The sequence below is a fragment of the Canis lupus genome, chromosome 5, assembly GCF_011100685.1.
Source record: "Canis lupus familiaris isolate Mischka breed German Shepherd chromosome 5, alternate assembly UU_Cfam_GSD_1.0, whole genome shotgun sequence".
Taxonomy (NCBI): domain Eukaryota; kingdom Metazoa; phylum Chordata; class Mammalia; order Carnivora; family Canidae; genus Canis; species Canis lupus.
The window spans coordinates 28,207,841-28,234,195 of NC_049226.1; the positions used below are offsets into that span (position 1 = coordinate 28,207,841).

Below are 26,355 nucleotides of genomic sequence, written 5' to 3' on the forward strand. Positions count from 1 at the left end.
AGCAGATAAGACCACTAATTCTCAGTGAAGACTAAAAATGCAATATATTTGGCTTGCTAAAATCAAAGGCTTACTGCCAGTCTTACCACATATCTCTCCCACTGCACCTTCAGATGAAGTTCTGTGCTTATCACAGACTGTGTTGTTTGTACAGGACTAAGCAAGATTTTGTTCAGCCAAAGATGTGTCATGGCTAGGAGCTAGAAGAAACCTTGTGAAATCATCTGGACCAGCTTCTTGCTTCTTGGCAAGTAAAGTATTATTAGCCTCACTGTGAGGGGAAGCAAATAACTTGGTACAAGCTGTGTGGCCAGTGGCAGTAGAGAGGAAATGAGAGTCATGGTTTCTTGCCTCCAGGGGCAGAGCCCATATCATGGCCCACTGTGCCTCTCTGGTAGATGTGAATGTTGATTTAGCTCAGGACTCAGTGCTGGCAGAAGAGGCTCCTGGTAAAGTGGTGGTCAGAACTCTTCAGAAGATTTCATCTCTACCCGTCAGTGTCTATACTAGAAAGGTTTTATGGGGGTCTACTATGTGCTTGGTGCCCGAGATACTTCATAGAATGTACGTGTCCCTGAGAAGAAACAGAGAAGGCCTGGGATAATTTGGAGAGGTGGGGGTGAGGCACATTCAACTGGAGGTTTCAGGAAAATATACTGAAGGGAGGAGAGAGGACCTTTCACGAGAAAACATCTTGAGTTAAAACAATACTGAAAGTTGCAAAAAAACAAATGTCTTATTCGTACATCTGAGCGATATAATCTGAGATGTTTCTTTGCATGTTTAATTCAAATTAATAGAGAAATATAATTACCTTTTAATGAATAAAACTAATTTCTAGCCTGTGCTTGCTTTGTTTGCTGAAGTTTACCATTAAAATTTTCTCTAATTGTCTTGTAAGGTTCATTTGCATCATAGATGTGAAGGTATTTAGTTAAAATATAGCTTGTTGCCTACATTTTATAATATCAGGGGTACTTTGAAGAGCTGTGAAGCTCAGGAAGGTCCTACTTGTGTCAGTAAGCACAACCTATTAGGACATTTGGGCTAGAAGGACTAAGAGTTAACTCCTGCCTGGGCTGCTTATGGCTCAGGTCTGAAGTCTTCTGTACTTAAGACATACAGCCAAGGGGTGGATAAGAGAGTCCCTGATGCCCTGGTGGTGTGGAGATGTGCTGTAGGCAGATCCCTGGACTCTCAAACAGAGTCTTCCCAGGGCCACAGGCTGCATTCAACTCAGAGGAAAAATTGCTTTTCTGTGGTGGTGTTGTCTTTGGATTTCTACTTAGTCAACTTGAAGGAAAGTAAAAATTCACGGTGTTTTGAAAACCCCAGAAAAATGGTAAAAAAATTAAGTTGTACAAAGAAATGATAAAATCTGACTCTGTCTTCAAGTATCTTCACTGCTAGAGCTATTTGAGGGGCAGTTCTTGGCATCTAGTTTTTGGAATCGTAAAATTTTAAAATCCCCTAAATCTATTACTTTCTTTCCCCCAGATATGTTGAGTTGGAAGCAGAGTGTCTGGGTTCAAATCCTAACTCTGCCGTGTACACGTTTTGTGATCTTTCAGCAAGTCACTGTTACTGTGCCTCAGTTTCCTCTGGCAACGTGTGTGTGACTATACCTACCTTTGATCATTGTAGTGGTGCCATCAAGAGAGCCTGGCCTAGTACTTGTTCAAGAAGTGTTAGCTAGCTCTGGCTACTTGGAATTCTGACGTGTGTTTGCCTTACTCCGTTGGGGGAACCTTTCTCGTCCCGTGTCCTCTCCCTGTGAAGCCTGCCACCCCAGACAAAGTTTGGAGGACTTGAGATGCCATAGCATTAGGACATCCTCCTACTGCACTTTTGCTGTGTCTTGGCATTTCCTCTAAGGCCATGTGAGGTCCTAGGACATAAGGGTCTGGTCTCAACTCTGGCTGAATAGTCAGTCAGCTGGGGAGTTGTACAAAGCTGCAGACACCTACACCCAAACACCTACTCCCACTGACTCAGAACCTCTCAGGGTGGGGCTGAGCTATCAAGGTTATTTGATGGCTCATCGGAGATGGAGATCGATCCTGAGAGGCAGCCAGGGTTGAGAGCTGCTGTGTTAGGAATCATTCATCTGTATTTCGGGCACTCGGCACAGCCTCTGACACATTGTAGGTGCTCAATTAATATTCATGAAACTGAAGATATTAAAAAGTAGCATTAGTGTATTTCCAAAGTTTACAGAAACCGCCCCACAGACATCATAGATGTGAAGGTATTTAGTTAAAATATAGCATCAAAGAGGAACGTAGCTTTATGAAGCATGAATGCCTCTGATTCCTGATAGAACCTTGCAAGAACATTCAAGGTGACGTTCTTATTTTTGACAGAGTGAACATTTCTTCCCCTTGTTGGCTTGAGTTCCACTTCTTAATCTCTTGTTTAAAATGGCCTGAAGGTGGGTCTGTACTGTTTCATTTAACACTGGCAAGTCACCACTGTCTCTGTACTTGTATAAATGTGCTAATTTAATTGTTTATCATTCTCCTGCTGCTGAACTACCTGCATGTGTCTTGCACACGCAAAAGGAAGCCAGTTTCATATCTCAGCTGCCATTTTCAGCTTTTAGAACTTAAAAAGTACAAACTCATGGTTTATACCGTGAGTTGTATGAGAAAGGGAACAGTGAATGAAGAGTTACAGATGATGGAGGTCCATTGGATGTCCAACAAAGAGTGAACTTTATACGATCCCTGAAAAAATTTCCTCTTGTCAGTATGATAATTTTATAATGATATGCAAAAATAGAGACCAGTTATGGATTGCTATGGACTATCCATTCTTCTGATTTCCCAGACTGATCAGAGTGGTATTTTTCTTGATAGCAAAGAGCAGTATTCTAAGATGGCCCTTAAATGTGAATATGCAAACACGTAGTTTTAAAGATTCTAAAATAAAACACAAACACACTAAGTAAAGAATGTGTGTTAATAACATAGAAATAGTACATATTTAATATTATATTATGTGCCTCGTTTCTACTGTTTACTTGAAGGCAGATTTGGTGACAGTGAGATTCAGGGTCAGTCTAAGAAAGACTTGTAAATGAGAAGCAAGAGGCCGATACAGGTTAGAGGAGAAGAAAGAGAGAAGAGGGAGAAGAGCACTGCCAAATATTGGAGCCAGAGCTTCAGCACACAAGGCCTACTTTTTTAAAACTCACAAGTAATAGATAAACTTGGACTTGTCTATAGAACAGGTGAATATATCCAACATTCAGTTTCTTAGGGAATGTGGAGGAAAAGGTAACATGGATAATCAAAATCTGTACATAACTGCACCTCCAAAACCTATTTTTTGCCATTAATTTCAACCTCAGAGTTGCCTAAAATTTTTTTTAAAAAAAAGTTGTTTCAAGTTGCATTACTTTGTCTCTTGAGTACACTAATGACATAGCACACTTGCCTATAATTAAGTAAAAAAGTTACATGGATCTTCTACAAACTGTATAGTCATGATATGACTATTGAAGCCTCACTGAAAGCATTTCTTTAACGCAGAGTCCTTTGAGTTTAAGGACAGCGCATCTTTATTCAAAGTTTGTAGCATGACGTTGGGCATCTTTAAATTAAGAAATGATCAGCCTTAACCTTTACCAGATTGGGCATTCATTGAGAGGCCGTTTACAGAGATGAACAATGTAGAAGAGATCTGCTTCTTTATTCCAAAAGAACTTGCCTTTTGTAAACCATAGTGTGTTTGTCACAGAAAAAGTCCAACACATTATAGCAAGGGGGAAGCCTGTTTTCACAGCCTAAGTGTTGTCATTAACATATGGGTATAATTGACGGGACATTCCAACTTAATAGTTGTGAACTACAGTTTTACTTACCAGTAGTAAATTCTTCCCCAAAGGGTTGCCCTTTTTTTAATGTGCGAAAATTCACATGCCCTCCTCTTTTATTTTTTTTAATTTTTATTTATTTATGATAGTCACACAGAGAGAGAGAGAGAGAGAGAGGCAGAGACATAGGCAGAGGGAGAAGCAGGCTCCATGCACCGGGGGCCTGACGTGGGATTCGATCCCGGGTCTCCAGGATCGCGCCCTGGGCCAAAGGCAGGCGCTAAACCGCTGCGCCACCCAGGGATCCCTGCCCTCCTCTTTTAAAAAAAATCCATATTTCTACATTACGTGGAGCAAATATATTGGTATTAAATTGATTTCAAGTGACAGGATTTAACATATGTGATTTTTATAGATGCTAAATAGTTTGATGCTCTGAGACAGGTATTAACCCATTTCAGAGGCTCTGATACCAGTTCTGTGATTTCTTACATGACATTGCTTTGCTCTAAAATTTAAACCACTTGACTTTTTAATTTGAAAATGATTTATAGGTAAATAACCAGTATAGAGGCTGAGAATTAATTGAAATTAGTATGTGTAATATCAAAATGTTTGAATTGGTTCTGAATTATCCTAAGTCAAAATAATTTTTATTTTTTAATTAGTCATTCATTGCTGTTTCTTTGTCATGCCCTTGTTTACTAACTAGGAAAAAACAAGTTTTGCTCTTCCAAAGATGATTTAGAATGAGGAAAATAACTTCATAGTATATTAAGACATGAACATAGTTTAGAGTAAGCTGAAGCATCACAAGATGAATGCTGGCAACTTTGCCTATTTGCTATCTGGGTAGAACTTGCAGCAGGCCTTTTGATGCTAGCGATGAATCAGAGAAGTCTCTCTGGAGATATCACCCTCTTGTAACTACCTGTCTGTGAAGTAAACAAAGGTACCAGGGACATTAAATCAAAATGGATTTATTTTTCTAATTCCTGACATTGAAAAAGGGTCGGCTTTATTGAACTTCCTGAACCATGTGGTGTGAGCCAAGTAAAAGCTGTCTTTATCAGTGTTAGAATTGTCTTCCACAAATTTGATAAAAATGGAGGGAAAGGAGGGATGCTGTAGTGGGAAGAGCATGGGCTTTGTCATCAAGTAAACTTGGGATAAAATTCTAACTCATATCCAAAGAGCGGTGGCCTCAGGGGAGTCACGTATAGACCTCGAGCCTCTGTGCTCTGCACACTGCAAAATGGCTCTAATTATGACCCCTTTGCGGAGTTGTGTTAGGATTAGTAAGAGCAGAGGAGCACCGAGTTGGCTGTCAGTCAATGATAGCTATACTATTACATCAGTAAAACTCACAGAACTGAGATATTTCTGTGAACTCTTGTGCTTTCTTTCCTGTAGGGCTGTAAGATAATCATCACTAATCTGGAGAGCCTCCTACAGAGGATCCAAATATTGTCAAATTTAAGTATCTGTAAAATCAAGACACTCATTAAAAGTTTACAAAATAATCGGCAAGTACTAAACTTCTCTATGATACTGTTTACCCAAAACTTTTCTGGCACCGTTTTGCTCATTGGATGTTTCCTTTGAAAAGCACTTTTTTTTTTCTTTTTTTTTTTAGATGGTAGCCACTGTTTATGATACATAGGAGCTGTTAAGTATCCAGATTCCCAATTCAGTTTGCCAGGGAGCACTAACAAAAGCCACACTGTTGTTGATCACATTGCATGTGTCTATGTGGGTGCACACTACATGTTTCATCACCAGTCACTCCCCCATCAAGGCACATGGATTGAAAGACACCACCTCATGGCAACTTCCCATGTCTGGCTGGGTCTGTGTGCCTTTCTCACAGCAGTTACTTTGGCTCATGATGAATGTCTTGGCATCGTAGTTCCCTTGCCCACATTTTCTGTGAAGCATTGCCCCCCCACAGACCCCGAGACATCCTTTTGCTCTGTGCACCTATGGACTTAGGGAGAAAGTACCCCCTTCCTAGAGCACACGCTCCTTTCAAAACTGCCGGTGCTGGGAAAACCAGCTCATTGAGTCTTAATTTGTAAAGACTGTGCTAAGTCCCAGGCAATTAAACTGAACACACAAGATCATGCCTTCTGACATTAAGATCATGAGTTCCTTTCCTTGTCGATGCCCCACGTGCGGCATCCTGGCTGTTTGGGTCATTCTGTGCTTAAACCGTATTTGTTGATCAGTTTTACTCACTTCAGTCTACTGAGAACTAGGATTTGGTTCTGTTCTGTGCTTCAAACACTGTTAACTCAATCTTTTTTTTTTTTTTTAAGATTTTTTTTATTTGAGAGAGAGATGCATGCATGTGAGTAGCAGGAGGGGCTGAGGGTAAGAGAAAAAGAATCTCAAGCAAACACCCCACTGAGCACTGAGCCTGACCTGGGGCTTGATCCAACGACTCTGAGATCATGACCTGAGCCAGAACAAAGTCGGATGTTTAACCAACTGCACCACCCAGGTGCCCCTTAACTCATTTAATCTTAATACATTTCTTGGCAGGGGAGTACTGTTACTCCCACTTATATACTAAAAGAAAATCAGAAACATCCTGGGACAGCTGCAGAGGAGAGAGCCATGCCATAAATCTGGGTTTGTTCCCTGCACAGGCCTGCTGGGGGAACCTCAGTGGTGTTTCAAGCTCAGAGACCCAGACTCCATATGTCGGAGTAAGATGTTTAAAGATCTTCTTGATTCGTATTCAGCTCCTAGCTTGTTTTCCTGTTGTTCATTTTGTAGACCTATTTCATACATCCACCCGGTCACAGTTCTTAGAGTTCGGAGCATTGCCTCATGATGATGCCAGCTGCTTTCATGCCTGACTCAGCACCCCGCAGATGGCCATGCATGGACTCATTTTGTGGCATGTGTTTGTCAAACACCTGCTATGCGTCCAGTGACTTTGGACAGCTCACTTGGCTCCTTTGCCCTCAGGTCCCACACCTATCAGACAAGGATGGTCGTGTCTGCAATTAGAGTTTATTACCAGAAAACAATGAGAGTTGCACTTATGACAACATCTCACACAACAACATCTTGGCAATGTTTTTAAACCCCGAAAATTAGGTGCTGTCTCATTGGGAACCTGGTGACTTAGGTTAATCGCTATAAATACAAGTGGTAAGTATGTCCATTCTTTAGAAATTAAACCAGCAAATGGAATTATGAGAATTCATGATTTTAAGTTTAAAGTATCCTGGTATTTTCTCATTAAAGGTTATAAAATAATTGTTCTCTACAATGATTTGCACCTCCAAATTGGGGTTGAGGAATGGAAACAGTTTTCATAATTATGTGCTGATTCATAGAAGAGGGCATCTGAAAACCACAATAAGGTTGTAATGTCCATAAAGATGAATAGACTCCTCCTGGGCAATTTATGAACCTTGAAAAAAGCTGAGAAACCCTAGTTACTTGGTGTAAAATACTACAAGTATTCATATATCCCCCTAACCTCCCACCCTGACTCAAAGCCTTGTTAATTTAGTGTTGTAAAATCCAAGTCACATTCTTAGTGCTTTACATAACAGATTGTGGCACTTTTTCCCCATTGGACAAGGGATGTATTTCTGAGCTCGTTGGGGCATGCATCAGAGCACAAGGCTTCTTGGTGCTATCCTCTCCCCATGGCATTGCTTCTAGATTGTGTGGGTCTTGGTACCAATTATCTTCAGGCATCACCGTGCATCCTTGATGGAGCTGGTTCTAGAAGGCTGGTGTCTCAGTCTTGACCTATACCATTAGGAGTTTAGTCCTTCAGATAGTCATTATATACCAAATCCTTGCAAAGGAAATCTGGATTGATGAGTAAGGCTATAAATGCTGTAAACGTTTTCTGATCTTGACTTTAAGTTTACGGGTATCCATTCAAAGTCAGAACAGAATTAGAGAGAATTAGAAAAACCTGTCTGGAGGTACCATAGGGACTTAATTGTTCTTTATTGGACTTAGTTATTTCATATATCCTAAATGGCGCATGTGCTCAGGCTACAGAGATGCCGTATTTCTTTCAGCGGTACCTTGTTGAAACCAAATGGTTTTAGGAGAGCAAGACTTAACTGACCTACATTTGGGCTGTCCACTACGGGCACTAGAGGAGGGGTGAAAAGATGATTAACTCTCTGCTTCCAAGAACCTTACATTTTAATGGGAGAGAAACACCTAAATAAAATGACAAAGCAAGGCCCGAGAAGTAAGTGCTGTAAAAGAAGGCAGAGGATGTGTGGCGAGTATATAGCAGAAGGGTCAAAGGAGATGTAGACTGAATCTAGCTTTTGACTTGAGCTCTGGAAGATGTAGACTGAATCTAGCTTTTGACTTGAGCTCTGGAAGATTAAAATGACAGAGTAGACTGAGTGCTAGAGAAAACGAAATAGAATGATAGAACCATGGTACTAAAAATTAAAAAATATATATATATGGCCCTACTTCAAGTAAACATGCACTAATACATATATATATTATATGTATTATATGTATTGTATATATGTATGTATATATGCAACCGGTGTGTGTCTGCTGGAAGAGTTTATAAGGACTTTTAGCAGTATAAAGGGTAAAGGCTTGGTCTGGTTAGAAAATTATTCCTGGCTCTTTCTAGGAACCTGTGGAAGTTTAATTGGAGACACCAGTGGACTCAGGGAAATGAAGATAAAGCTAGCGACACACACAGCAACAGAAAGATTGCTGAAAGACCAGCACGGTACAAACTGGCCAATAAACTTGACACCCAGACACTGTCCCATGGGAGTTGTCCTCCTGTTTAAGAAAAACAAGCCATGAATTAAACATGCATGGGGAGGGGGGATAAAAGTTCTTTCCTACAATCAAAGGGAGGACATTATTTTGTTTCTCAATGAATTTTTATGTTCACAGAAAACTAGACATAATCAACTTACAAAAGACTTAGATTTTAATCATGAGCTGATCACCACCCACGCCATGCTTGCCAAGCACCTGAGACATAACGGAGGCAAACATTGGAGATACTGCGGGTTCAGTTCCAGGCCCATTATTCCATAGCAATAAAGCAAATATCGCTATAGAGCCAGGCAAATGAATATTTCGGTTTCTTGGTGTATATAAAAGTGATGTTTATGCTATGCTGTACTGTCAAGCGTGCAATAGCATTACATCTTTAAAAAATGTAGCTTAATTTAAAAATACTCTAATACTAAAAAATACTTAACACATCACCTGAACTTTCAGTGAGTCATAATCACTGATCATGGATTGTTATAAGAGCATAATAATAATGAAAAAGTTTGAAATACTGTGAGATTTATTAAAATGCAACAAAGTGAACAAATGCTGCCAAAAAACAGGACACCAGCAGACTTGTACACCTCAGGGTTGCCGCAAACCTCCAATCTGTGAAAACATGCAGTATCTAAAACATCTGCAAAGCACGGTAAAGCAAGACACAAAAACAAGGTGTGCCTGGACTAGCTTCATCTGCCTCTACAAAGAACCTCTCTGAGTCTAGCACTGGTTCCCTCTGAAGACGAAGTTTCGTAATCGAGCCATTCAGCTCTTTGCGTGGCTTCCAACTGGTTTTCTTGAGTCAAGACCACAGGCAGGTGAGGGCAAGGAGGTGTCTGAGAAGAAATGAGGGCAAAACGAAGGTCATGCAAAGACAGGAGTGCCCTCAGATCAGGGGAAAAGATGAAACTCATCCAGTTTTTCAATGCCAAGGATGGACGTAGGCTCTAAGTGATTCGCCAGAACCTGCTGTGCTTTCCCGGCAGAACCTGACAAATGAGTGTGCATGCCCCAGAGCACATGCTCGGGTGTAGGCCATCAGCAATATGTTGAAGGTGACAGGTTGGGGTCTGTCACACACCAGGGAAGCCTAGTCCATGGGCAGTGAGTGGTCCCCTGTGGCGGCTCCAGCATGGCTCCTGGAAGCTGCTCTTTGCACCTCCCTCCAGACCTCCAGACCTCCAGACCACGACTGTAAGCACAGTTGCATGAGAAAGCCTGGATTCAGGCTCCACCGTTGACAGCATTTGTGGCTGTGGACAAGGGTTCTTCTTCATCTCCCAAAGGCTCAGTTTCCTGCCGGATGAGAGGGAGAGCAGTGATGGTATGGAACTCACAGCACTGGGTGCTGGTTCTTGTAGGTGAGGATGTGAAGAGCTTCTCACTTTCCTCGGAGCCTTCGGGCTGGCTGGTGGCCGGGACCAAACTGGGCTGACTCTAGGTACTCCCCAACCTGAGCCTCAGCGGGTTGCAGACAGGATGCTGCCTGACTCGTCCCCACCTGGTGCTCAGACCACAGGACTCAGCACAGCACGAGAAACTTCTGCAAGTGGCCTGTGCTCTGAGTAGGGGTGCAGGAAGAGGGCCTCCAGCTGCCTCGTGCAGGGCCCCACCCTGGACAGTGGGTCCAGGGAACACCCTTGAGGACAGACTGTCAGTGCACAGCCCAGAAGACCAAACTGATTTCGAAGATCCATGAAAGGACAAGACTCAAAATCAAAAGGACAGCAAGAGAGGGATTGCAACGTATGTACACTGGGGTGAAATAAGGGAAAACTGATGACATATGCAGGCCTTTGAATCCAGTCTGGGACAGCCTAGCTGTGCTGTTGTGTTCCTCTGTGGAGACTGCCACCGGCATGGAAGGTGCAGCCCCCTCCCTGGGAAACCCTCCCAGGGACCCCCCCCCCCCCGCCTCTAGAGGTGCCAGGAGCCTACTGGCCACCAGCCCCCTGCCCGGCCCCTGCTCTGCTGGAGCCTCACCAGCCTCCTGACTAGGAATCCATGTGCCCGCAGAATACCTGCAATCCCCCCTCCCCTTTACTCGCATCCACTCAGAGAAAGCTTTGAGGTCTATTCTGAATCACGTGCCTCAGTGGTTTCAACCCCGCAGGAAGCAGGGCGGCCCCCTTGGGCCACTGCGCTCTGTTCCATCAGCGAACTGATGCATGAAACTGGCACCATCGTGTTGTCCTCCTGGTGGTTGGGGAATGGAAGTGACTGGTGCTGGTGGGTGAAACAGTTGACGGGTGAAGAGCCCTGGTGCAGATGAGTGAGGAGCATGTGGGTTTTCCTGGGTTGCTGAGCACACCCTCGGGTGTAGCTAATGCCGAGGAAAGGCATGTGGCAGGGAGCCTGGCTGGGGGGCTTCCTGTAGGTAAGGCTGTGCTGCTGGCCGCCCTGGGCCCAGGTCAGCACCGGGGAGCTGCATCATCTTCCTTAGACTTGTGGGTACTTGTCATGCCCCCACACTGCCAGATGTGCCAGAAACACAAACAAAGAAGGGGAAGAGCCCCAGATCCTTGTTTCCCCACTTACCGGTCACATTGGAAGGGTGGGGAACCGTGAAGTGCGGTGACAGGAAGGAGGTGCCCAGCGGGGGACTGAGCTAGAGACCCCAGCACCATGCCTCCTGCCAGCCCTCTCTGCCTTCCTGCACCCCACCAGCTCTCCTTGCTAATAGCACCTCCTGATTCCTCTGCGCTAGGCCTGACAGACACCTATTACCACGCACAGCAGACCCAGCCCCCTGCCTCAGCCTGTCCGCAGCGCAGAATGCACGGCCAGCATCACCATGCACCTCAAGGTGACACTTGTAATGGATGATTGTTGCACTTCCTAATCCATTTACGTAACCCTTCCTGCTTTGCTTGCAGTTATTTCCAGGGCTTTAGCAGCAATAAAATGGTTCCTTTCCCAAGACACAGTTCATTCAATTTACATCTGGATTGATTATAGCTAAACTTAGGACATGTCTTTACAAAGGAAGGAAAAAACAGCAATAAATCATGCACAGAAATTATTCAGCATTTATTCCCCCTCCACCGCCCTAGTGTCGCAAGCTCAGCATATAGCATTTGGGGGAAAAAATCCTTGCCCTTGAGAATCAGAGCCTAGTTGCACATATGGAAATGCTCTCAGGGCAGGGCATCAGTCCAATTGCCATTAATTCCGTATTCAAGTGGTCACCGGCCACATGGCCAGACTTCCCACTAACTTCATGGTGTTAAGGGGGCTCTTCATCCACTTGTGGCTTCTTTGCTTTTGGTACCCCTCTCATGCATTCTTGTGACAGCATCCTTAGTCTCTGGCCTCTACCCCAAAAGAGCACTCTCACTGCTCCTCAAAAGGTTTTGGTTTAAGACCAAAACCCCCCGCTTATGGGGGCTAGAGTCCAGAGTAAGCCTGGGGATGTGGGATTCCTCCAAGCTCGCCGGGCAGGTGACAAGGGACACACTCTAGGACTTGGTGTGGCACCTGTGCATCCTCTTGAGAATGTAGCCATGGCCGTGCCCGCCAGCCAGAGGGTTCAGGTGCGAAGTGCATGGAGGATTGGCTTTTAAATGTAACTTATGTAAATACAAGAATATAAATTTAATTCAAGTAAATATTTGTGACTAAAATTTGAAAATTTAGGTGATGCTCTTAATTCACAGAAGTCCCCATAGCCATCCCCCCTTGACAATCACTGACTTGGAGTAATGACCAAAAGAGAGAAATAAAGGAGAAAGGCCTGAATTTTTATTTTTAAAAATTTTTTTTTGGCTTTTGACCATTTGACATTAAAGGGAAATATGGAGGAAAAATCAAAATGAATCAAGATGAATAATAATCATCAGCCTTAACTGAGTGCCAGGCACACTAGATTCAATCCTTCAGTTATTGTTGAGAAGCAGATAAAGTTCTACTGTTCACATTGTATAGGTGAGGAAGCAGTCGGGTGACACAGGAGGCAGGCCCATGATGTGCAGGCAGCTGTGGCTTTACTGCAGAACCCAGCCCTTAACCAGTACACTCTACTGCCATCTAGGACGCAGTGCACAAAGATGCATCATGTGCACTGCCCCAAAATACCATTTTCTTAATGTTTTGGTTGACCTTAGAGTTAAAATGAAGCTAAAACCTTTTTCTTCTTTACACTTCTCTGTAAAATTTCATTACCAGCTAACCATAATAGACCTGTTGTCCCTAATGTGTCCCTGATATAATTCAAATGATATTTAAATATTGGTTTAGAGCTTAGGTTTTATTTAGAATCAAGGGGAGATTTATTTTTTTAAGATAAATGCAGTTATTTAAAATTGCTGAACATTTCATTTTCTTTCCTCAGAATTCTTTTTTTTACATTAAAAAAGAATAGAAGGAAATTTGAACCAAAATAAAGATTTAGCCAAGTTTTGTAGAGTGTTTTGTTTTTTCTTTGTTGTTGCTGATTATGTAATTTATTATTATTTCTTTTGAAGGGCAGATGAGATCCCAAGTGAGTCAGATTTTCCACCTTCCATGTTAGGTTAATAATTGCTATCCCAAGGGCAGGTTCCATCCCTGAAGTAAGATCATCCTTGCAGCATCTTCCCACCCCGTCCCCAAGACACCTGCTGGGATGCTTTGCTCAGGGTCCTGTGCTGTCACACCTGTGTGTTTCTTACAGTGGACCTGGACCGGCTCAATGATGATGTCAAGCGCTATAGCTGCACTCCTAGGAATTACTCCGTCAACCTAAGAGAGGAGCTGAAGCTGACCCACGTGGTCTTCTTTCCCCGTTGCCTCCTCGTGCAGCGCTGTGGAGGTAACTGTGGCTGTGGAACCATCAACTGGAAATCCTGTACCTGCACTTCGGGGAAAACTGTAAAAAAATATCATGAGGTATGTCCTCCTCAGCTGCAATGTTATGTCATCTGTAGGGTGCTGGATGACCAGCCCATTACATACAGTTGTTCAGGTTGTTCACTGCACAAAGGCCCCCGGCCAGATAGATAATTGGGAGATGAAATTATACATGAGCTAAACTTGCCAAGCCAAATGCCCTAGAGGGGCTAAGTCCTTCCTGAAGAATGGACTCTTCTTTCTGATCTGTAGGACAATAATATCCCTGTTAGATTACATAATCAGATGTACAATGCAGTGCTTCAGTGTTCACATCGCCTCTTGGTAGGAATGTAATGGAATTCATAATGGCTGTCACTCCAAAATCTAGGTTCCTCTTACCAAATTCTAAAGGCCAAACTTGAATTCAGTCAAGTCATGAAGATATTAAGCAGAAATGAAGACAGCAAAATGTAAATTGACAGAAAGCATAGAGACTTTTTAATTCTCTAAATATGATAATATTTTTCTTCTAAAAATACCAGTTTTTCCTAAATACTGCAGAGTGCCACCTGGGGAATCAGCTTGGAAAGTATGCAAAAATAAGCAAACATAATTATGAAGATAAAAGAGGAACAGTTACCTAAGGAGGGCAGAGTTGTTCAGAGACCAGGACTCCATGTTCTTATCACGAGTAACACTGTGCTTTTTCCCTTTTAAACACATAGCACTTTATTGGCAGCAGCTCTGTTACTTCCCAATCATGGGAACCTATGGAGGCGCAAAATTTAGAGACTCAGTTTTCACATATGTGAAATGGGACTAAGAAATTATAGCAGATAATCACGTATGCAGTGGTTCCGGGGATGGAATAAAATAGTGCATATGGACTGCATTTTGTAAGATGTGAAACATCGTGTGGAAATGTGTTCAAGAGCATAATGTAAACAATGAAGCAGACATTATCGTTAGCAATTATTGTTTGAGTTGCTTTTCCTCTGTATCCACCAAAGAAAGGAATAGAGAGTGCTCCCCAAATAAAACCTTCAGCTTTGTAAAGCTGGGCTTTTTTTTTTTTTTAATCCTGAAAACAATAAAACAATACTAACAAGTTTAAGGAGGTGACTTTGGGAGCTAAATGAAAATGCATGCGTTATAACTGGTATTTTTAACTCGAGAAGTGCAGGAAATCACATGCCACCATGACCGTGCTTACCTTACACAGGGGAAATGCATTATTTTGAACCTACGTAGAACTTATTTTCTTAGTCCTAACAATTTCTTACTCCGCCCTGCCGTTTTCAAGGGAAAAACATGTTCTCATATCCAGAGAATGCTATAGTCTGTGTTCATTGTGTTGTATTTTTGTTTGACCTGATTACCTCTAGATTGGATGTTGTCCTTTGCATCTAAGAACTGGATTTTGTAACATTTAGTCATCTCCGAGGATCAATGCAGAATGCATTCATCAGGGTCAACTTAAAATATAATCTGGCAAGTGACAAGATCTCTACGTAGGCATGACATTGAGGAAACACATTCGAGTGCAGCCCGTTGATCTATGTGTAGAGCGCTCGATTTTCCTCTGGACTCTGCTCAGATACAAGTTACAGCTTCATCATTTAAATTGTTTATTGCGGAAATGGTCAAACTAAATATATACGCCACCCCTTAAAATCCCCTCACCTCCTAGACAGTTAACTCTACAGAATTCTGAAGGGCCCTTTTCTTAGTTCTTTCTTCTCTCTGTACACCTGGGCAGTTACCTGTCATTTCTGTTCACAATTAGTGTCTAGAAAGGCAAGTCCTTGATCTCAGGTCATCACAGGAGCAGGTCTAAGATGTCAGCATCTTTTTGAAGCTGCTCTCTGAAGCATCTCTTTGAAACATTGCCTCGTAGTATTTTTACTTCTGGGTCTGCAGAGCTCTACACAAAATCACTCTGCCACACTCTGGACGAAGGGACGAAACAGCATCAATCACCCTCGGCCGCCACGCACCTGGAACAAACATGCCTGGCTTGTTGCCCTGCGACTCCTGAAACACCTTGCAACCTGTCACCATGATCACTCTGTTGAGTGCCCCATGAAGATGAGTAGGAGGCTTGTTCCATTTCCAGAAGCAGGGGTTGCTTGAGTGAGGCTCATTAGGGGAAGAATCCTCATTCTTTGTTCTATTCTGTGTCTGTGTTCTTACCCCAGAGAAATGAGAAACCGGTTTCCCTAGCTTCTGGTTGTAACTGATGAGATGTGAAATGAGTTTCCATGGGGCATGAGCACCCTTAGGAGGGTAACTGGAATCTGACACATAAGCGGGCCTGCGTGACTCTGCGTGGGTATTTCTGCTCCACGTTTAAGGCATAAAACCTGAAAAATTATAAAGCTCTTAATGAAGTTTATATAACTGCTCTTTCCAGGGGTTGTGCTTTTTCTCCCGTAGGGGGTGAGCATTTTTCACTGTGCGACACAGTTACCTTCTGTATGGTTTTCTGTTCTCCTAGGTTAGTAGGCATCCTGTTAAGGTGTTTTCCTGTTTGTGCCTCTTGGAATACATAGGATACAAAAGATACTTGGGGTAGAGATCTTTCAAAAGGAAGGTTCCAGAAAACATACTGTGTAGACAATTAAAGGATGCAGTTATTTCAGTTCTCGTCCTTCCTTGATAGTGCACCACAGAGGAACAGAATCTTCCCTAGAAATATGGTGACCTTGTTTTTTTTTTTTTTTTAGGATTTTATTTATTTATTCATGATAGACAGACTGAGAGAGAGAGAGAGAGAGAGGCAGAGACACAGGCAGAGGGAGAAGCAGGCTCCATGCCGGGAGCCCGACGCGGGACTCGATCCCGGGAACCCAGGATCGCGCCCTGGGCCAAAGGCAGGCGCCAAACCGCTGAGCCACCCAGGGATCCCCGACCTTGTAAATTAATACTGAAATGTTTTTCCTCTGGTCCCCTGTCCATGTCCATTCAGGCAACAGCCGAAAACTCAGGAAGCAGCAGAAAGAAAGATGGAAGTTCATTTCTCTCCTTCCTCTTGTGATTCTATGGCGATGCTGCTTACAATCCCCTCTCCTGTTGAGTAGAACTTTCTGCAGTAATGGAAATGTTCCTTTCGGCAGCATCCAGTATGGTAGTCACGGCAATGTGTGATTATGGGCCACTTGACATGTATAGAACAGGAAACCGGACTTTTAATTTTATATGATTTTAACTAATTTAGATGTAAATAGCTACACACAGCTAGCAGCTCCCATACTGAAGAGCACAGTCTGGACCCATCTCTATTTCTGGCACAGTCATTCCTGGTCTCTGGACAAAATGGGGGAAAAATGACTTTAGAGGATTATTTTTATTTCACTTTAGAATTTTATATTATAAATTTGATTCCTATTATAGTTTAAGAGTTAGGAAATGTAAACAGATATTTATATCTGAACAAAAAGATTAATTGGAGGTTTTAAACTGTTGAGCTTCAGACTTGCGATAAAAGAATAGTACTTTTAGTTTTTTACATGTTTTAAGCATCTGCCATAGAAACAAATTTAGCTAAAATTGGAAATTGAGATGAAGGAGACAGAATTTTTTTTTTTCTAAGAAGTTTCTACTTTCTGGCAAAAGCAGTGAGATTTGGGGTTATGATGATAGCCCACCATAACGAAAGTCAATAATATTTCTTGTTCTAGAAATCGCATTTCTAGAGCTAGTGTAGAGTCTCCCTGTTGCCTCCTCTTTCTCTCTCTTTGGGTGAGACTTGAGACCACACTCCCATGGGCTCTTCCTGCTTTCCTGAGGGACAGGGCAATAGAACAAAACATTGCATGACTGGAAGGAAGACGTGGTGTGTGGTTCCAGCTTTGCCACTTGGGAGGCAGCCAAAGCCCCGTCCATCCTGCTGGGCCTGGGGACTCCTCCCTGCATCCCCACCATACCCCCACGATTTCGGGTTCCCAGACGGGCCTGAAATGATATGGCATCCATGACTGGTCAGCTATCCTATCCCACATCCCACCTTCCTGAAACTCTGTAAGGAACACAAGCAAACTGGTGGTAAAAGTGCTAAGTCAGTGGAAGAGAATGAACAGTTAATGTTGCTAGAAGAGTTCACTCGCTCATCAGTAGTAACACAACACTCACTTCATGCGGATGCTGGATAATCACAAGGATCTCAAGACTGGAAAGTTCACAACAGATGTGGGTGGACTCCTCTGAGAGGAGGTCTGGCTGTCCCTGCTCCGGCTCCCTCACAGCCCCGATGACTCACAGAGGGAATGGACTCTGCATTTAAGAACAAAATGTGCACATTCCTTCCTTTCTAGGCCGAGCTTCCCACATCGTTTTTGCAAAGCTGCCTCAGGGTGTGCTACCCCTCAGGTGGACAAGACCATCTGTGACATGAACGATCCTCTGGGCTAATTCCATGCTCTGACTTCAGAGCCCGCTGAGCCTTCCATTACGTTCTTTGCAGCGGGAGGCTGAACACACAGTTAACAACCCCGGAAGGTGCTGTGAAAATTGGGTAACTGCTTAGTTCTTTAAAGGCTGGACTGTAGGATGCCTGGGTGGCTCAGTGGTTGACCATCTGCCTTTGGCTCAGGGCATGATCCCAGGATCCTGGGATCGAGTCCTGCACTGCACTCCCTGCATGGAGCCTGCTTCTCCCTCTGCCTATGTTTCTGCCTCTCTCCCTGTGTCTCTTATGAATAAATAAAATCTTTAAAAATTTTTAAATAAAAAATAAAGGTTGGACTGTAGCATTCACCCCACAGTAACCCCCAGGGTGCTCACAGAAAAGTTAATGTCTACAGATAGTGAGGTTGCTCTTTGAGTATTTGTGAGTTTATTTACCCAGACTCTAATCCCAGCCTTCCATCACCGGCAGACTTCCTTTGCCAGGAGTCGTCGCTAAACTCTGTCAGCGGTGTCTTTCTTACAAGTATTTATCTTAAGACATGGATGGAGTGAGTCCTTCTGCTATGGTGTCCCACGTCTGCTGGGACCACTGCTGGCAGCTTTGGCCATTACCCAGGCAGAAAATAATATGTTATCCCTTCTCCAGATATTTGTCCATTTCGGAAAAATGGACTACCAGCCCTTAAAAATCTCAAGTCTCTGCACATTTTTCATAAAGTCTAGAAGCGTGGAAAAGCACAGGATGGAAGCAAAAATATGAAGCTTTTTTTTTTTTTTTTTTTTTAAGATCGGAAACCATCTGTATATGGAACACCACCTGCCTTAGAACTTGGGTAGGATCTAAAACTCTTAAGGATTCCTGCTTATACAGTGCATTTGTCTTGAAATATGTTTATGTTTCTATGTCAGCCATTAATTTGAGAACTATTACAAGGCCTTAACAACCTTTTTTTTAATATATATATATATATACTCCCAATAAAGAAGAACCCAACTCAGCAGATAGCTTTTCTGCCAAGTTTTGTTTTATTAGTGTAATAGCTTTATGGCCATGATTCATTTGGTGGTTTATTGGCAACAAGGCAAGTAACCGAGGTGAAATATCTTTCATGATGTGGTAATTTGCAAACTGAACATCTTTGACTTTGTGCAGCGTTGTGAAAGCCACCAATTGTCTCAGTCATTCTCCGGTTAGTAAGAGTAAACTTTGCCTGGCTTCGTGTGGCTCTCCAGATTGTGGAGAGGGGTCAGGATGTCCATTTCCACCCACAGGTGATGAGAAATGGCTGGCTGCTCCTAGGTGGGCTCTTAGTTCAGGGCATGCTTGCAGCTGTGAGCCACAGCTCGGAAACGAGGAAAGCATTTGGGGATGCTCCTATTCCTAAGTATCCTTCAGCAGCTGTAATTAATTCAATGGTTCCTTCCATTTAGTAGTGACCAGATAACCTATAACCAGCCAGTTTGCCTTCACAGATAAAGGCTTTTCATTTCTCTTTTAACTTTCCATGCTCTCTCAAGTCAGCTTTGCTTTCTTCCTCCTTTCAATGCTGTGTACCTGAACTGAAGACTGTTACATGGTATGAAAGCTTTGAACATCAGTGCTGTGATCAGCCAGGAAACAGTCCAATTTCCACTTTGTTCAAACAGTGCTTTCCTGTCTTGTCTGAGAAAGTGTCAGCCAATTCATTTTTCTCTTCTTATCAGCAAAACACATATATACAGTGCCCACATTGCTTAATATAAAACTTAGGGAAAATCCCCACACATTTGGGAGACCAGTTAGAAAAACTGCCAGGGCTCTGTGCTCATCCGCAGCACACACTTTTGTTTGCCATCCAGTGAGAAAGCAAATCGACAGAGCCCTGATGATGTGGTGCCAGTCATCACAGCCCATGAGGCTATTGTCACGGCCTTAGCTCATCAGATGCTCCTCCTGCACATCTGCAGACATCTGGATTGTGTGGAGCCTTGGACAATAGTGACTAATTCATATTGGAGAAATTCTCCGTGATGCTGTGGAACTCAAATGCCCAATGCCTTCCACGGCAATCTGACCAAATACAGCCTAGCTCTGGACTTGCTTACCCATCGTGACAGGGTGTTCAATATCCCAACATGTAACACATTCTTCAACCGTTGTTGTTGGGTTTTTACTTTTTTTTAATGAAGAAGCTACATCTTTTTTTTTTTTTCTAATGAAGGAGCAACATCTTTTTTTTTTTTTCCTTTTCTGTAGTTCCCAGCAGGAGAAAGCATGGGAGCCATAAACAGAAAGCAAATGTCACTGTAATTCTGCTCTTGATACTTTAAATCTTCTTCCAAAATCGTGAAAGCATTAGAAGTGGTGCAAAGCATGGGGCACATTCTTTGGCCTCTGCTCTATTTCCTGGGTTGTTGGTGTGCCAGCTGTTTGCTAGAGGTGGGAGAGAAGATGCAGATGCAGGGGGGAGGTAAAAAGGAGAGCACAGGAGCAAAGGCTTCTGGTTGGGGCCCCGCCCACCCAGGTGTGTTTCTTTAGCAGCTACTAGGTTCTCAACGTGCTACTGAGCCATGCAAACCAAAGTCCCTGTTTCACAGGTGAGCTAACCCACATGGAGTCAAATTCTGGTGCCACCAATCACCAGCTCTGTAATTTTGGGCAAGTAACTTAATCTCTCTTCCCTTATCTATGAAAAATTAGAAATGAACCTATCAGTTTTGCAGTGAGATCCAAATAATTTAGTATTTGCAAAGTCACTCAAAACAGCGTGTGGCATCTAGTAAGTACTCAATAATGTTGGTAATAGTTTCTGCTATCCTTGCCCTCCAAGCGTTTATAATCCAGCAGACAGAGGGTGATGGATTATATGGATTATATGGATGGATTATCACACATGATAATGGTGTGAAATTATATGGGACACACTGAGTGTAATCCAATGGCAGGAGGAATAGGGAGCTATGTCATCAGCCATCACACATATCGTTCAGACCAGCTTCACCAACAGCAAATACTTTCAGCCTCTGTGCCTCAGGCATGAAGTCTCCTAGGGTATCATCTCCCCCTCACTGTGGGCTCATATATGTTGTTCTGAAGCTCTGCTCCATGTAGGACTCCACGTTCCACTCTGGTAGCAGAGCCCAGGCTCCATGGCTTGATTGCAGGTTGAACAGATGAAGGGGTTTAGTCTCCTCCTCCCTGGAGCCCCCATGGCACAGTAGAGTTGGACCAGGGGTGGTACAGAGAGCTAAGACTCGGAACCCACTCTCCTGGTAGATGGTTCTGGTTTGTTCAGGACTTGAAACAAATAATTGTGTGAGGATGAGCAGATTGCTGGGAAGAGAATCCATGGTAAAGAGGCAGAGAAATGCCATGGAAAGTCCTGCAGATTCTAAGGCAAGATTTTGCCACACATTACCTTCAGCCTGGACCACGGTGTGCCAGCCGAAGCACATCAGGTCCCCAGTCTCCTCACCTGTGCTGCCCGACACCCCTGCGAGACACAAAAGGGAATCACAGGCACACAGAAAAGGCACCAGTCCCAGTGTGCTAGGACCCTAGTGGACAGAACCCTGTGCCCAGGTCCAAGGGGTCAGAGGACCCTATACCCGGCACAGGGCCTCCTGGAGAGGCTCAGTCTTCCAATATAGACAGCAGACATAGGGTATGTCATCTGCTATGTGACAGGGTTTGCTGGAGGGCAAAAGAAATAATGTGTCTGTGCAAATCCTTTGAAAACTGCAAAATACAGCATAATTGTATGGTAGTGCCCACTGGAGTTTAGAGTCTGACAGGAAAATAGAACAAAAAATTGAAAGTAAAGACTAACAGGAACCTAAGAACATGAAGCAAAGAAGCAGTTAAACTAACCAGATCATTTATGTGAAAGTGCGCACATGATTTTACAAGTAATTGTGTCTGCAGTGAGCAATGTGTGATTCCAGTGAAGGCCACTGCAGGGGAGAAGTTAGCTTCCACATAAACTTACTAGAATCATGTTTCAGCTTTGTTTTTTAAAAATTTTTATTTAAGTTCCAGTGAGTTAACATACAGTATAATATTAATTTCAGGTGACTCAGCACTTCCCTTCATCACTCAGTGCTCATTATGACAGGTGCACTCCTTCATCCTCATCACCTGTCTCCCCCCCATGACTTCAGTGTGTTGTCTGTAGTTAAAGAGTCTGTCTCTTAAAAAAAAATTAAAAATTAAAAAAAGGTCTGTTTCTTGGTTTGTGTCTTTCTTGTTTTGCTTCTGAAATTCCACATATGGGTGAGATCATATGTTATTTGTCTTTCTCTGATTTTCCCTTAGCATTGTACCCTCTAGTTCCATCCATGTTATCACAATCAACTTACTAATTTTAAAAGGATATATTTATGAAGAAATGCTATATTGATAGGTAGGTATTAATGTCGAAAGATTCTAGTGGAGCCTGATCTGTTTTGACTTATAAAAGATGTTGTGTATTAACAAATATATAAGAACATAAGCACATTTCACTTTATTATGGCCACTAATCACCTTCATCAGGGCAAGATATTTTACCCCAATGAAACATTTAGCCACAGCAGCATATTACGTTCATGACTTTATTCACTTTATGTCTACAAAGTAATAAGTGCTCAGTATTGTATTTATCCATAACATATGCTTTGTTCAAAAGAATCTTTATGACAGTATTTGGAGCAGCACTTGGCATGAAACCGGCCCTTAGAAATCTATCAATATATGCCAGGACTCCTGAGCTTATCTTGGTCTGTAGGCTGGTGATGCAGGAGGCTGCTCTGTGATGAGCAGAACACTCCACGTCATGAAGCTGATGATTTAAGAATATTTACATGAGAGCATCATAATAGCAAAAATCATAGCTTCTATTGGCTTCTCAAAAGGTTGAGAACCAGTCATCATAAAGAGAATAAGGGATATCTAGTTGTGTTGACTCTCAGAGTTTTCTAACAGGAAATATACTTCTTGTTCTAGGTATTGAAGTTTGAGCCTGGCCATTTCAAGAGGAGGGGCAGAGCGAAGCATATGGCTCTTGTTGACATCCAGCTGGATCACCATGAGCGGTGTGATTGCATCTGTAGCTCCCGACCACCTCGATAAAAGAATGTGTGCCTACTTACCCTGAATACGAGTGAATCTTTAGTTTAAGGAGGGTGTAGTAAGAGATCCTTTTCCTGCCAGCAACTGAACTTAATGACCAGCCTGCAAAGCAGTGAGTGCAAGTGGCTGATGAGGTTCAACCTTGCTTTGTTAGCCATGGCAAGTAGAAAGCTATATCACTGACTTTTTATCCAAGAATATAGGATTGCATTTAAGAATAGTATCGGAGAATATATGCACATATATACACACATATATATATTCTCCATGTCTGTGTGTAAATACATAAAATGGTTTATTCAGTGTGTATGGCCAGGTACACCAGAGCTTACATATGCCTGAGTTATTTAGAGCCTTAAAATCTTTTAACAAATTAAGGGACATATTAAATACATGAAACATGGCCCTGGAAGATTCAGAAGATTAATTTGTTTATTTTTTAAATTTGAATCACAAAACAATCTTGGATCTTGCTCTTTTAAAGAAAACACCTTGTATATTAAAAACCAATAAATGAGTTTTTCTTACATATACATCTTAATTATAAAAAAAGAAAAAAAAAAGGCAAACTGTGGTTTCTGGGAGAAAAGGCACAGTCCTACCTATTTTTCCCGTGGGACACACTACATGCTTACCTATGTAGACAATAATTACCTATCTCCAGAAGCGTGCCATAATAATATAGATGCTTTAGAAATTAAGTCATGAAGTCCTCTTTTTATGCATCTTGCTGAGGCATGCAAATTCATTTAACATCTGTCTCAAAAAAACTTCTCAGGTTTTATTATTATAATCCTCCCAGAGACAATTTATGAAGTGTAGCAGAATTTTGAATTGTTTCTTTCTGAAAGCCCCTCCACAAAAGTAGTCCCTTTGGGAAATGGCATGAGGACTGTATGAGCCTTTAAAAAAATAGTGCTCATTGAAAGATCTGGGTAGTTTAAAGTAAAAATAGTGAACATAGAAATATTAACAGAACTGGAAATTGGATGGAATATTTGAGTGGATCCATATTTAATAACAGATCCAAACTCTCGTAACTATGCCAATTCATTTAATGTATCTTGCTTTTATGATCCCGTCTCTCTGAAATGCACACGTGGATTTATGATGGCATTTTATATTTGGTGAGCATCATGAATTATGTATACCTTAAAAGCCTTCGTGTATTAAAACAACCCAATTTTATTGATGTAGATTCCTAATCGTATCTTCACTCACCATTCTGAATTCCTGTTTCTGAACTACGTGATATCAGACTTGGGGTCTCTAGTGTTCTCCAGATCTGTGGAGCTGGTTCTAAGAAATTACCCTGAAAGTTACAGCAACACAAATTTGGCCTCGCGCCACCACTAGAAATCTTGGGTCTGCACCTGTAGTCATTACTGGTATTTAGAATAATTTTCCCTCCCTGGCTCCCCACTGTCTATTTGAAGAATTGACTCCCAGAGTAGGAAGTTCATCATTGAGGGCAATGCTGAAATCAGAGTGAGCTCTGGTTTTCTTGCTGCCTTGAAACAAAAAAGGGAGAGCCAATTTCTTCCGTGAGTCTTGGGCCCTACTGACCAGAACTAGTTTGGGGGTGCATGATGGGGCCTGGGTAAGCCCTGGGTCAGGTGAGCAGCCTAAATATACCTGGACTGAAAGCATGGGCTAAGTTCTCCACCATCCGCAATCGTAGGCCCCTCCCCTTTCAGTTCTTTGAGACCAAAGGTCTTTGGTTATTAAAGATGCACCTGTGAGATTTCCCTGGCAGCACCCAGTCGGTGCTTCTACCACAAGGGATGAGTGGTGAAATCACTGCATTGTTGGGTTGCCCAGAACTTCAGAAACAGCCAAAGCAGATGCACTCACAGTCAGGACTCCTCGACCCCTCACAGCCACCTGCCACTTACCCTATTGGTTTATGTGCCCAAAGCAAAATGTGTCACATCACTCCGGGGTGTAGGGCTCATGTCACAGCTTTAAGTAAGAAAAAGTAGAGTGTTCTATCCAATTTCCAATAAAGCTTCCAGTCTGCAATCAACAGGATGGTTTTCAGTTAAAGGCCCCTCTGTACTTTTTATTTATTAGCTGAAATGTAAGCAGGCATAGTCATTCACTTTTGTTTCTTCTTTTCTGAGTGTTTTATTAAAATGTCTCCCTTGGTTATCTGTTATCTATTGCACTTCCAACACGTAGCCAATAAATCTGTTTCATTGCCATCAAAGGAATAAAAAAGCTTGCCGTACAAATTACATTTCAAAACAAACCCTAATCAATCTGCATGTCTGCATGGCTCGCTCACCTGCAGTAATGCCTCTCATTCAAGATGTTCTTAGAGAGCAGAATGCTTTCATAAGGAGAATTTTTTATGTTTTTTGTTATATCGGTAACAGGCAGCTTTTTCTCTTGCAGCATTTCTCTGTAGCAAAAGTAAAATTCCTCTTACCTTTATGAGAAAAAAATATATTGCTTTTGAAAGAAATTACTCCATTGTTTAGTTCCCAGTGGCAGTTTTAAAAGGTGTACAATGTTAGAAACTCACTTCGCCAATGTATGCAGCTCCGGGGCGGGGCACCAGAGAGCGAGCTGTCTGCTGGCCGGGCGCTTGGGTTCCGGGTGTTCCGGGGTGTTCCGGGGTGTTCCGGGCAGCAGGGCGGGACCTGAGGTTTTGCTGTTTTGTTGTTGCTGTTCTTTCGTTTCTGTGTCCCCACAGGGGCCTTTTAATAAATATAGTCTCCTCTGACATTCCTCACCTAAGAGTTCACAGCCTGTCTCTTCCTTAGGGGCCTGACATTGGTAACATCCAGACTCATTTCCCCTTTGCCTGCCCTGGCGGCTTTTCCATCCAGGCCCCAGCCCGGGTGTGAGTATGAACAGCTCTCGGGGGCCCATCCGTGGAGGGGCTGCGCTCCCCAGGACTTCAGTGCATGGTGTGGAGGTGGGGGCCGCGGGGAGGCCGAGCGAGGGGACAGCTCTCCTCTCTGTGAGGTTAGCTCTTGCTTTCAGCCTAGTCTCTATCTTCATCCTACTGGAGACATGACGACAGCTGCTCAGTGTTGGGTGAGACTCGGCCACTGTATTTAGCTGAGCAATTTCAGGTTATTTGGGGAAAGGAAGTAGAGACGAGTATTCTGTGCCAAGAAACAATTTTACCATAGGAAATACCAGCTCATGTGTGAGTCAAGTGTGGGGGACAAAAGGAAGGAATCCAACAATGCTGTGCATGGCAGTTAACTCAGATAACTGGGATTTTTATGTAAAAATCATGCTAGTTATATACGTATATCAGCGGCATCTTAATGCACGTACCTTAATAATCCTCTGTTATTTCCTGAAGTATATACGTGTCCAGTTTTATTTACTCTGAGAATGACTTAACAGATGTCCAAATTGTTGATATCCTCCCAGGGTCCTCTGAAAGAGTATTAAATTAAAATTCATAGAT

At 42.8% G+C, this 26,355-nt stretch overlaps 1 protein-coding gene across 2 annotated transcripts in view; it reads left to right on the forward strand.

Moving 5' to 3' along the window:
* Positions 1 to 25,662, forward strand: part of PDGFD (platelet derived growth factor D) — a 227,963-nt gene extending 202,301 nt beyond the window's left edge. For both annotated transcript variants that reach the window (XM_038536340.1, XM_038536339.1), the window contains exons 6-7: positions 13,272 to 13,486; positions 22,800 to 25,662. In XM_038536340.1, the coding sequence (XP_038392268.1) occupies positions 13,272 to 13,486; positions 22,800 to 22,925 (341 nt within the window). In that variant the 3' untranslated portion in view covers positions 22,926 to 25,662. The remainder of the gene's footprint in view (positions 1 to 13,271; positions 13,487 to 22,799) is intronic.
* Positions 25,663 to 26,355: the final 693 nt, after the last annotated feature.